Source organism: Phacochoerus africanus, chromosome 1 (genome assembly GCF_016906955.1).
Source record: "Phacochoerus africanus isolate WHEZ1 chromosome 1, ROS_Pafr_v1, whole genome shotgun sequence".
Classification (NCBI taxonomy): Eukaryota; Metazoa; Chordata; class Mammalia; order Artiodactyla; family Suidae; genus Phacochoerus; species Phacochoerus africanus.
This window is the reverse complement of record NC_062544.1, coordinates 83,782,522-83,794,704: the sequence shown is the minus strand read 5'-3', so window position 1 is coordinate 83,794,704 and position 12,183 is coordinate 83,782,522. Positions and strand designations below refer to the sequence as shown.

The following is a 12,183-nucleotide window of genomic DNA, read 5'->3' as shown; positions in this document are numbered from 1 at the left end:
TATACAGCAGAAATTGGCACAACATTGTAAATCGACTATACTCTAATAAAAATTAAGTTTAAAAAAGAAAATGTGGTACATATCTACAATGGAATACAACTCAGCCTTTAATAAAGAATGAAATAATGCCATTTGCAGCAATTGGACTTAGAGATTGTCACACTAAGTGAAGTAAGTCAGAAAGAGAAAGACAAATACCATATGATATCACTTACATGTGGAATCTAAAAATATGGCACAGATGAACCTATTACCAGAACAGAAACAGACTCACAGACATGGAGAACAGATTTGTGGTTGCCAAGGGGGAGGGGGAATGGACTGGGATGGACTGGGAGTTCGGGGTTAGTAGATGCAAACTATTACATTTAGAATGGATAAGCCATGAGGTCCTACTGTACAGCATAGGGAACAACATCCAGTCTCTTGGGATAGAACATGACAGAAGATAATATAAGAAAGGAAATGTATACATGACTGAGTCACTTTGCTGTACAGCAGAAATTGGCACAACATTGCAAATCAACTATACCGTAATAAAACATTTTTAGAAAAGCAAAAAACAAGTAAGCTATCAACACCTTTCACTTGCTAGGGCACGGAAACACAATCCAGACACACTGCCCAATGGAGCAGCCACTTGGCTACTGGGGACCTACTATACTATTTGTCCAAACTGAGATGAGGCATAAAATATGTGCTGGACTTAGAAAATTTAGTATGAAAACAAGATATAAAAACCTTAGTAATTCTCATATTGATTACATGTTGAAATGATATTTTGGGCATATTGGGTTTACTAAAATGTTTTGTTAAAATTAATTTCATCTGCTTATTTTTGTTTTGTAATATGACTATTAGAACTCTTTAAGTTATATCCGGGGCTCATGTTCTGTTTCTACTGAACAGCATTGTTCTAGAAAATACGTTTTTTTCCCCACAAAGAATGAGGGGTCTGTTTGGTTAAAGAGCATGCCTACCTCTTTCTTTTCTTCAAGACTTCTCTGGACCCTTGCATCCCTGGGATAAATCCCACTTGATCATGACGTACAATCCTTTTAATGTATTGTTGGACGCAGTTTGCTAGTATTTTGTTGAGGATTTTTGCATCGATGTTCATCAGTGAAATTGGCCTATAATTTTCTTTTGCTTGTTCAATAAGTGGTGCTGGGAAAACTGGACAGCCACATGGAAAGAATGAAATTAGAACACTCCCTAACATCATACACAAAGATAAACTCAAAATGGATTAAAGACCTAGATATAAGACCAGACACTATCAAACTCCTAGAGGAAAACATAGGCCAAACACTCTCTGACATAAACGACAGCAACATCTTCTCGGATCCACCTATCAGAGTATTGACAATAAAAAGAAAAATAAACAAATGGGATCTAATCAAACTTCAAAGTTTCTGCACAGCAAAGGAAACCCTAAACAACACAAAAAGACAACCCACAGAATGGGAGAAAATCTTTGCAAGTGAATCGACTGAAAAGGGATTAATCTCCAAAATTTATAAACAACTTCTGCAGCTCCATATCAAAAAAACAAACAAGCCTATCAAAAAATGGGCAGAAGATCTAAACAGACAATTCTCCAAAGAAGACATACAGATGGCCAAGAAACACATGAAAAGATGTTCAATGTCATTCATTATTAGAGAGTTGCAAATCAAAACCACTATGAGGTACACCTTACACCAGCCAGAATGACCATCATCCAAAAGTCTACAAACAATAAGTGCTAGAGAGGTTGTGAAGAAAAAGGAACCCTAGTACACTGTTGGTGGAATTGTAAATTGGTGCAACCACTGTGGAAAGCAGTATGGAGATTCCTCAGAAAACTAGACATAGAACTACCATTTGATCCAGCAATCCCACTCCTGGGCATCTACCCAGAGGAAACCACAACTTGCAAAGACACATGTACTCCAATGTTCATTGCAGCACTATTTACAACAGCCAAGACATGGAAACAACCTAAATGTCCATCGACAGAGGAGTGGATCCAGAAGATGTGGTACATATACACAATGGAATACTACTCAGCCATTAAAAAGAACGAAATACATGGATGGACCTAGAAACTATCATGCTAAGTGAAGTCAGCCATACAATGAGATACCAACATCAAATGCTTTCACTGACATGTGGAATCTGAAAAAAGGACAGACTGAACTTCTTTGCAGAACAGATGCTGACTCACAGACACTGAAAAACTTATGGTCTCTGGAGGAGACAGTTTGGGGGGTGGGGGGATGTGCTTGGGCTGTGGGATGGAAATCCTGTGAAATCAGAATGTTATGATCATTATACAACTACAGATGTGATAAATTCATTTGAGTAATAAAAAAAATGGAAAAAAAAAAGACTTCTCTGGACAAAGCCAAGAGACAGGAGAATGGGGTCTTAGGCTCAGCTCTGACATTAAAGCACTGTGTGACCTTGAAATGGCTGTTGCACCCCTCCGGGCTTTGGTTTCCTCATTTGTAAAAGGAGAGGTTGAACTACTTCCCACAAAGGTACAGAAAGCTCATATGTAAAGACTGACTCTTGACTTCTTTGGGGGTCTTTAATCCCTTTAAGAATCAGGGGAAAACTATGGATGCTTCCTCAAAAAATAACCATATGCACATTTACAAAATATTATGCACAATGGCAGAGGGTTCGTGAACCCTTGCTCTAGGGTCTAGTTCTTGTTCCTCCCTGCATCATAAAACTTGATTGGCTTGAGGAATCAGGATTGTCAAGCCCAGGAAAGGTCCTTGATGCTAAAGCATGTATATATAAGCACATGGTGTCTCCCAGCAAATCAAAGTCCTGAGTCTATGCTTTTTTGTTCATTTACTGTTGCTGTTGGTGATTGTATTTTATCCCAATTTGGGGGCACAGCTCGGGACTACGTGACCTCAGAGAGGGTGATGGGAAAATGGTACAAGTTGGAAACAGGTAACAAGCCATTCAGGTATCCCAGGAGCTGTGGGTGACCTGGTCAATATCTCAATCATATTTTTTTCCTGCCATCTCATGATAGTTCCTTTTAAAATCTGTACCACAAGGATTGAGGGGCCTATTTGGTTAAAGAGCATTGGATCAATCAGGCCTGAGCTCAGGGGTGATTGGAAGTTACCAGTCTAAGTAAGATTCCTGGAAAACAGATGTCAGCCATGCTGTTTAGATTCCCATCAATTTTCATCCATCTGGGAGACAGCCAAGGCTGGCACCAGCCCAGCCCATGTGCAGAGGGCCAGGGTGGTCCTGGGACTCAATTATCTGCTTAAATCTGTGGCTTTAAGTGACTGGTCTTGGTGTAAAGAGTCATGGGGGTTATATTTAGAGCAAGGATCTTGATGTGCTTTTCCTGCCCTTTTCACCTTGTTCCCTCTGGAAAGTAAGAGGAACTTAATCCCTCTGGTGTCTGCCATTTTGGAGCACCTTGCATTGACCTAAGAAAACTGAGAAGCAAAGGCAAGGAAGAAAGAAGGGCACCCTCCGAAGTCTCCACTTCCTGTAGGATGAGCTGAGCAGATAGGATGGATTTGGCTACTGGCAAAGCATTTTGTGGAATTTCAGCCTCAAGAGCCAAGGAAGCTGTGGGGTGGAAGTCTGAAGAACCCCATCAAGTCTGCACCATCTCAAGAATGGGAATAGGACCAGAATGGAGACCTAATTTGTCCCAGACCTTTGAGCTGTGTGCTTTCTTGGTAAAGGTGTATATTCTTTTTCATCAGAAAATGAGCACCCTAAAATTCACCAAATTTCTTTTGGCTCTGTCTTGCTGGAATTTCAGAGTCATAAGTAAAGCTCACTTCCTTACTTTTTTTTTTTCCCCCTGTGGTGCGAAGCAGCTCAAATGGGATCTCAGTTCCCAGATCAGGGATTGAATCTGGGCTGCAGCAGCGAAAGTGCCGAGTCCTAACCACTAAAGCACCAGAGAACTCCTTGTAAAACTCATTTCTAATAACTGCATTACCCCTGATTTCCAACACTATCTTTCCCCTTCTGAAACCTCCTTTTCCTTCTCTTTTATCCAGATACATAAATGATTCATCATAAGCCTCTTTGAGTACATTTGGGTAGAGGTGAAGAATAAAATGTCAGTGAATGAAGTAAAAGATGTTTTCTGTTTCGGTTTTTATTCCCAAGGACCATAGTGGCTCCCTAACCAGGGCTGAATTAGGGAGTAACTGCATTCTAGCGACCCAAAAAAGGATGATTTAAAAACAAAACAAACAAACAAAAAAACTGTCTTATATTCAGCTTTGTGTTTCAAATCTACAAATGTATCTGGCATTCTTGGAATTCACTTTAAGCAAAATATCAAAGATTCCCTGTCTGACTTGAAAGGAGCTAGGAGAGTGTTCACTCCATCATCCTGTCACTGGTGAACTGAGATTTAACTCTCAGGTAGACATGAGGTCAATCCTCCCCTAAGCCTTTCTAAGCTCCAGGAGATCAGGTGTTTGGATTTCAATGGAGCTATCAACAAACACAGGCTAACTGAAATATGTGAGGTCAACTAAGGGACCACTGTCCAGAGAGCCAAAAGCTAACTGCAGCTCAAACTTATCAGCCAAACATTTTACCCTAAGGAAGAATCTACCCTAGTTTATTTCACCCCTCTTGATTTTCCCCGGGCTTCATTGTTCCTCCAGGTCTACGATGTATACAGTCATTTTGGAAGTTAATGCAAATTCTTGGTGTTGGTGGGAAGCATCTTATACTGAGAAGGAAAAAGGTCTGACTTCTCTCTTCCCAGAGCTACTGCTGCTCAGGTGCGACCCCCAAACTAGCTCTGGCCTTTCTAAGATTCTGCCATGCCAAGGGGTGTGGCATAGGATAGGGTCCTCTTGAGCCAAGAACACCCTTAAGAGAGTTTGTCCCTTTCCCCTTGGAAATTTTCCTTTTTCTTTGGCCATGACTCTTACTTCTTGGTTTGGGTACTAGATCTGGCAGCTGGGACAACAGCTACCCTTTATCTTCATCTTTGTTACTTTATGTAGAAACCAGTCACCAATCAGTACTGCCCTAAAAATAACCACTCTTGAAGAAATTTGGGGGCTGCTGTGTACAGTTGTGTGTGTTGTGCACTGCCCAATCCTAGAGAATGCCTCAAATATCAAAGACACTGTAAATGTGCACATTTATTTCTAAATGTTCTGGCAATTAGCATTAAAGTGCCCTGTTCTAACAAAATGAGTGTATGATGACACATTTTCTGAGGGATGGGAGTAAAGGTCATGAGGGAGGGACTCCTTTGCCAGATTCATAAAAGTTGCCATATGGTTCTTGGCAGACCTGTTTCGTGGGCAGGGACAGGGAACTGGGGCCAGAAACCAAGACCAGAATTCTCTGACCAGGGCTTTGAAGAAGTTGTAACTCTTTGCAATAGTTGCTTTATCGTTTATTACACTGTTTACTCATTATTCCTCCTCTACCTTTTAAATGAAAGACCTTCAAGACCTCCTCTGCTCTGGGGGCAATGGGTCCTCACCTGGTAACTTAATGTGTCTTTCTTAAGGCTCAGAAGCACCTGGGTCCTTTCCTCTCTCAAAGAGCAGCAACTATAAGAAGCTGCACCCTTGGAATTCTTGTGGTGTCTCAGCAGTAGCGAACCTGACTGGTATCCATGAGAACTCAGGTTCAATCCCTGGCCTCACTCAGTGGGTTAAGTATCCGGTATTTCCATGAGCTGTGGTGTAGGTCACAGACATGACTCGGATGCCACATTGCCATGGCTGTGGCGTAGGCTGGTGGTACAGCTCCAACTCCACTCCTAGCCTGGGAACTTCCATATGCTGCGGGTGCAGCCCTAAAAAGAAAAAAAAAAAAAAATGCTGGGCCCAGTGGTTTCTACAGCTTTGCTCTACGTGAAGTGAGTTGCCACAAAAGTCACCAGGATTGGAGGTGAGGGTAGAGCAAACCGTGAAAGGACCACTCCCCCAGGCCACAGCTTCAGAGCATCACCACGTGAAGTTCAGGGAGATGGGGACTCAGACCTGGGAGAGACCCTCCCTGCCAAGGCCTGTACGCCCAGCGCTGGGGCCCAGAGCCAAGAGGTGCACAGGGAGTTGTGGGTGAGGTGTGGGGTCACAGAAAGACGGTCACCACACAGAGCGGGGGACATGAAGAAGAGGCCAAGCCATGATGGGTCTGGGACAGAGGCTGTGTGTGTGTGTGTGTGTGTGTGTGTGTGTGTGTGTGTGAGAGAGAGAGAGAGAGAGAGAGAGAGAGAGAGAGAGAGAGATGGAGGGAGTGTATGTGGAGGAAGTCTGGTAAAGAGGGGAGGGGAAGAGCCCACCAGAAGTTCCAGGACTCCCCATCTCTCAACCTTAGAAAACTTCCCAGGAGCCTCCTTTCATCACAGCTGAGGACATTGGAGTATTGCCATGGCTTTGTCTCCCAGTCTGGAGTGAGAGAGAGCTCTAGATCTTGAAAATGGTGCCAGTGTGAGAATCAGACATGAAGAGCTCATTTTAATCAATGCTGATCTTAAAGGCCCCTCTGAGAGCCCCCCGTCTGTGACACCAGGAGGGGAATTAGATGGGGAAGAGGCGGGACCTGCCTTGGGTCCCACTCTGAAGCTGCACAGTCACTGTGATTTGAGAACAGAATCTAAGATGGCAGCCTCATGGGGTTTGTGAATTTGCCCATCCTCGTTCTTCTGCCGAATTTATATAACCTACTTCTTTTATGAAATGTGAACCAGGAGTGGGTGTGTGTCATCAAACTGGACAAAATTAATCCTTCTTGATTTCACTTGAGCCTTATTTCCTTTCTTTATCAAAAAGAATCACCGGACTATTAACAGTCCCCTTTGTGTTGCTTGAAAACTCTTCCATCTGGTGGAACGCAACCTGCTCTGTCATATTTTCCTTATATGTGGTCATCCCCAAGTGAGACTGTCAACATTTACTGTGGGTAGGAGGGCAGAATCAAAGTCATAAGCTTTGTTCTAGCGTCAGGCCTACCTGGATGGACATCAGTGAAAACTATCACTCACTGAGCTCCTACTGTGTGACAGGCCTGCATGAGCCCCCAAGGCTGTGTTGGTTTTCCCAAGTGGGATATTCCAACTGAGGGGAAATGGTTGGCAAAACATGTTTAGAAACTGTTTAATGAATGGAACGACCCTGACAGCAAGATGGGGCAAAGACAGAGAAATGGTCATAATTTTAAATCTTTAGCTACAGGGTGTGTCATGCCTTCACATTCCCCAGAGTGGGCCTGGGTTGGAAAACTAGAGACCCCTTATGTTGACCAAAAAACCCAAGAATGTTAGTTCTCGATGGAACTTGAACCATCCCAAAGGCTAATACTTTCTTTTTAAGGGTGATTACCTATGGCCCAGCAAAGTTGACTTTCTCCAAGATTATGTTACAAACTGGATTAAAACTGTTGACTCTTCATCAAAAATAGTGATAAGCATGGTGAAGTTCCCAGCATATATGCAAGTATAAGCTACTCTCCAGGCTTTGGTTTCTGTATCTATAAAACAAGGTACATGGATCGGAGAATCCTTACCTCTCTTCTAACTCTACCTCCCTACACTGTCCCCCCCACCCCGCCCCTTTTTGGCTGCATCCATGGCATGTGGAAGTTCCCAGGCCAAGGATTTGAACCCGCACCATAGCAGAGACAATGCCGGATCCATAACCCGCTGAGCATTCCTTATACTTCTTAGAGGGTTCAAACATCTGAAAGACCCAAAGGAACACATCACTCTGATTGTGGACGCTCAGGTGTTTTTCACTGGTGGGTGGATGTCCTGTGAGTGGCCAAGGCTGTGGACGACCATATTTTCCTCAGTCCCTGGGGATGAGTTACCTGTCGCCAGCTATTCTGCCCAAAAGGGGCTCTAGCCAGCCCGGGTGGCACTCGCAGTGGGCGTCCATGAAGACCAGCACATCCCCGGTGGCCCTGGCAGCCCCCAGCATCCGGGCCCGGGCGGTGCCCAGCCTCCTGTTGCTCCTGAGCAATTTCACCCTCTCCAGCCGGGCCACATATTCGCCGAGTGCTGACTTGAGTTGTCCTGGAATCACAGGGTTGTAGTCAGTGGGGTCCCAGTGGCCACAACCCGCGAGCTGTAATGACCATCACTAGGATCATTGCCAACAGGGCTCTTGCGAGCTGTGGGGAGCCCCAGGACCCCAAGCATCATATACAGTACAATGTGGTTGTTGCTAAGATGTGAGTTGCTTCCTTAGTTTCCATGGGTCAGGATTCTCTCCAGTTAAAAAGAGGAGAAATGGCGTCATGAAACCAGGAGAGGATAGAACTCGCTCACATTCTCTAAACACAGCAGTAAGGTTGAAGCAGCTACTTCTCATGCCCTACTCAGATACCCTGGCATCACTTTTACTGGGCTGGTTTGGTTTATATGTGCCCAGCTGCTGTGGGTTCGCTTCTCACTGCAGTCTGCATCCTTCTGCGGAGATGTGCCCTTGGGTATTGGAACCGCCCCTCCTGCAAGTAGCAGAGTGTCATGCAGAATGTCCACCCCCACCCCAGGTGCCCAGAGTCAGCGACTGACTATTGCTGGGGTACCAAGCCCGCCCCCTTGCTTCAAGGCTAGACAGATTCTGAGGTATGGTTTACACTGTAGAGATCCCCCTGGGATCAGGCTGTGGCTGAACTTCATCTAATAGATCTTTGCTCAGCTGTTTTCCCCACTTTCCCACCATGTTCCCCTGAGGGCACCCCCACACCACACTCCCCTACAATGTTCCACTGAGGGTACCACCCTCAAACACAGGCACATGAATCCCATTCTCAGGCTTTGCTTCCAGGGTACCCAACCTAAGACACAGTGGTCAAGGAAATAAAAGACAGAGGGTCCCTTATATGTGGCCACCAGTAGGTCATTAGTGGCACTGGCCAAAGTGGTCTCCTTACATGGGTGGGAGTAGGTAGGCAAGGCAGTAAGTTGAAGAGAGAAAGGGAGGTGGAAAATTGAGACCAAGAGTCTAACCATTCTTTTAGGAAGGATAGTCCTATAGAGGATACAGGATGAGAGAGGGTCATTAGGTTTCATATTCAAGATCAGAAAAGTTGGGTGTATGCACATGTGTGAATGCACCCAGGTGAGCAAACTATCGGAGATGGGAAGAACCATGTACAGCTGACCCCCAGTATCAGGGTGAGGGGATTGGTTCCAGGACCCATTCCCATCTGCAGATGCTCCAGTCCCTTGTATAAAAGAGCAGTGCAGCACAGCAAAGCAGTGACCTCCTGGGGCTCTTCCCTAATGAGTTACCTGTGCCTGAATCCCCATCTGCAGCTCTACCTCAGAGGACCTTGCCAACACAGGTTCCAAACCCCAGTCTTTTCATGGGAAACCCACCCCAGGTCCAGGCCCAACCACCAGAGCATGAAGAAAACCCAGGGCCACCTTGCTGGCTGAGGTCATCCACCAGGATGATCTCCTTCAAGAAGGCCCTGGATGCTGTGTCCAGGATACTGTGCACGGTTCTCAGGAGGGTGGACCAGGCCTCGTCATGGAAACAGAGGATGATGCTGGCTGTGGGCAGGCTGTCCTCAGGATGCTGCTGCAGACACCTGTGCAGAAGAGAAGCAGGGTGCGTGGGGAAGAGAAGGCCCTGGCTGAGGCCACTCCAGCCCATGGCTCTCTTTCCAACTCAATGGCTCTCTCTGGGTTTCCTCAGAATTTCCACACAAAAAGAGAACCCAATACATCCTCACAGTGGTGCTGTCCACTATCTCCCAGGCTTCAAATCCCAAAAGCTTCTTTACAAGGTTTAACCCAGGCCTCTCTCATAGCAGTTGAGAGATGTTACCTCCATTTTCAGCAGACAACTGTCCTAATCTATAAAATGGAAATGAATGACCGTATTATCAACTTCTTAGAGATGCCGTGAGGCTTAAATATTTAGGACAAGGTGCATAGTAGTTTCCCCCAATAAAACATAATTCGCAACTTTTAGGTTATGCATTTTTCTTTAGTTAAGTAGAAAGCCAACATTTGGAGAAAGAAAATACATATACAGGTGAAAAGGGCCTTGGTATTTCCAGAGAGAATTTAAAATTTGACTCTGAGCTTCCTAGTAGCCAAAGCAGAATGGGAGGTTTATTCTGGAACAGAATTATCAAACCATTAGAAAAGTTACATACCAGATATTTTAAGGAAGCAACATTCTTCCTAGTCCTTTTTTTTTTTTTTTTTACAATTTATAACTTTTTAATTTGAAATCTTTTGACTCATAAGAAGTTGCAAAAATAGCACAGAGAGTTCCTGTGTTACCTTTACCCAGCTTCACTTAGTGATAATACCTTAAGCATCCACAATGATCAAAACCAGAAATTTGACATCATTCAATACTATTAACTCAAATACAGACCTTATTTAGATTTTACCAGTTTTTGTACCTAAAAAGAATTTCTAAAAGAAATAGATTTTAGAAAGAAATCCTTAATTAGGATGACTGGATCCTTAGAAGCATCTCTGAGATGAATACAGTAATGAACTTTACATGAACTTTTACAGCTTGATTGCAGGGCTGTTCAAATCACACATCCGAAGTTCCCCTGAAATTTAAGGAAGATAACTGGGAGTCCCCAGTGCATGCTACAGCCTCAGCTCAGTTCTCTGACTGCCTTTATCCTCCCCTACCCCACGCAAACTCCCTCCTCTCTCCTCAGGCCTCGTAAGCTCCTGCAAATCCACCCAACTTTGAGAACCTCCACTCTGCCCTCAGATTTGCTCACAAACGAGTTCAAACTTTCCTTGTGTTTTCTCCATTTCTTTTGTGGTCACAAGTGTTGGCAAATCCAGGGGTCTTAGAACTGAGGCTTCCAGTGGCTGTGAAAAGAAATCTTGCCTCAGTGAACTCAGCGGGTGCAGAAAAGCCTGCAAATACTACTTGGGAACTTGTTTTATTTCCAGTCAGATAGGAGAGGAGTTTGGGGACAAAGAAGCCTGCATAAGCCATAAGGGATTCCCTTGGTGTGGTTTTATAGGGACTGAAGTTCATACCCTCAGGGCATGACACTGCCATGCTTTCCCGAGGAACTGGCCTCTTTCTGTTACAGGCTCTGTAATACCGTGGAGGGGATTGTCTCCTCCACCAATTTCTGTCCTCTCAATGCATCTGGAGGGAAATTCCTGTCAGACAGTGGTACTACGAACGCTTCTCTTCCTCTGAGGACCTAATATGTGTCCTTTTTTTAAATAACAAGGATCACAATATTTATCATGTTTCCCTTTTCACTTTGGTTGCCAGGAAGTTCAAAGTAAGGAAATAGGCTATTTAGTCATGGATTGCCTATTTTCATTTTAATTTTCTCTTTGATCCTGGCCTTCCATCTGTCCATCCGGTCATTAAACTGACTGCCTGAAACCTGCTGTGCGTCAGGACCGGAAGATGAATTAGTTAAAAACCCTTGAAGCAGAATCTGTGATGCTCCTGCCCATGGCCCCGTGGGGGATACTATATAATACAGCACAGCCTGACTTCCAGCTGTCCGAGGGTTTTCTCTGACTGCTGATGGTCTTCCTAAGCACCAGTAGCTGAAGAGCTGGAGAGTAAAATCCCACCTATGCCAGTGAGCTGCCCTAAGCCAGTGACTGAAAAGAGCTGGTGAATTAACATTCAGCAATTCAGACCCTCAATGACATGCTTGCTCCACCCCGTCTCCCAGAACCCTCCGCCGGAGACGTGTGCTCCACCCAGAATCGCTTAGTGCTGAACTCTCCTCTCAGAGGTAACTGCCTGAAAACACGCCTTTCATTGGCTATCTCCTACCCCCTGCCCCACCCTCCCAGCCCCTTATCAGGGCTCCCTGGCATCACCTACAAAACAGATCCTCATCTCAGAGTCTGCTTTGGGGGAACCCAAATTCAGATAGTCTCTGATGCCCTGGAGATATAACCCATTAAACAGAAAACCTAGGAATAATTCAACAACGGAAACCAGGACCCAATGGTGGGTGGAGCACAGTCAGAGAAGGTATGTGGGTGGGGAACAGTGTTCCTGGCTGGTGTCACAGGCTCTGCTGGGACTTGGAGGTGGGAAGGGGCTTGGTGTGTACCAGAAACGGAAGGAAAGGTATTCTCAAGTATACCTCCCTTTATCTTGACAATACATGATATTAATAGCAATTTTCTGTTTCCTGGTGTATCTTCAAATCATTTGGGGGAATAAAGAAAGCAAACAAGAGAGC

General features: G+C 44.8%; 1 protein-coding gene across 1 annotated transcript in view; it reads right to left on the bottom strand.

Moving 5' to 3' along the window:
• Positions 1-12,183, bottom strand: part of GALNT15 (polypeptide N-acetylgalactosaminyltransferase 15) — a 38,704-nt gene that overhangs the window by 17,834 nt on the left and 8,687 nt on the right. The window contains 2 exon segments of the mRNA XM_047768781.1: positions 7,831-8,035; positions 9,395-9,561. Of these exon segments, the coding sequence (XP_047624737.1) occupies positions 7,831-8,035; positions 9,395-9,561 (372 nt within the window).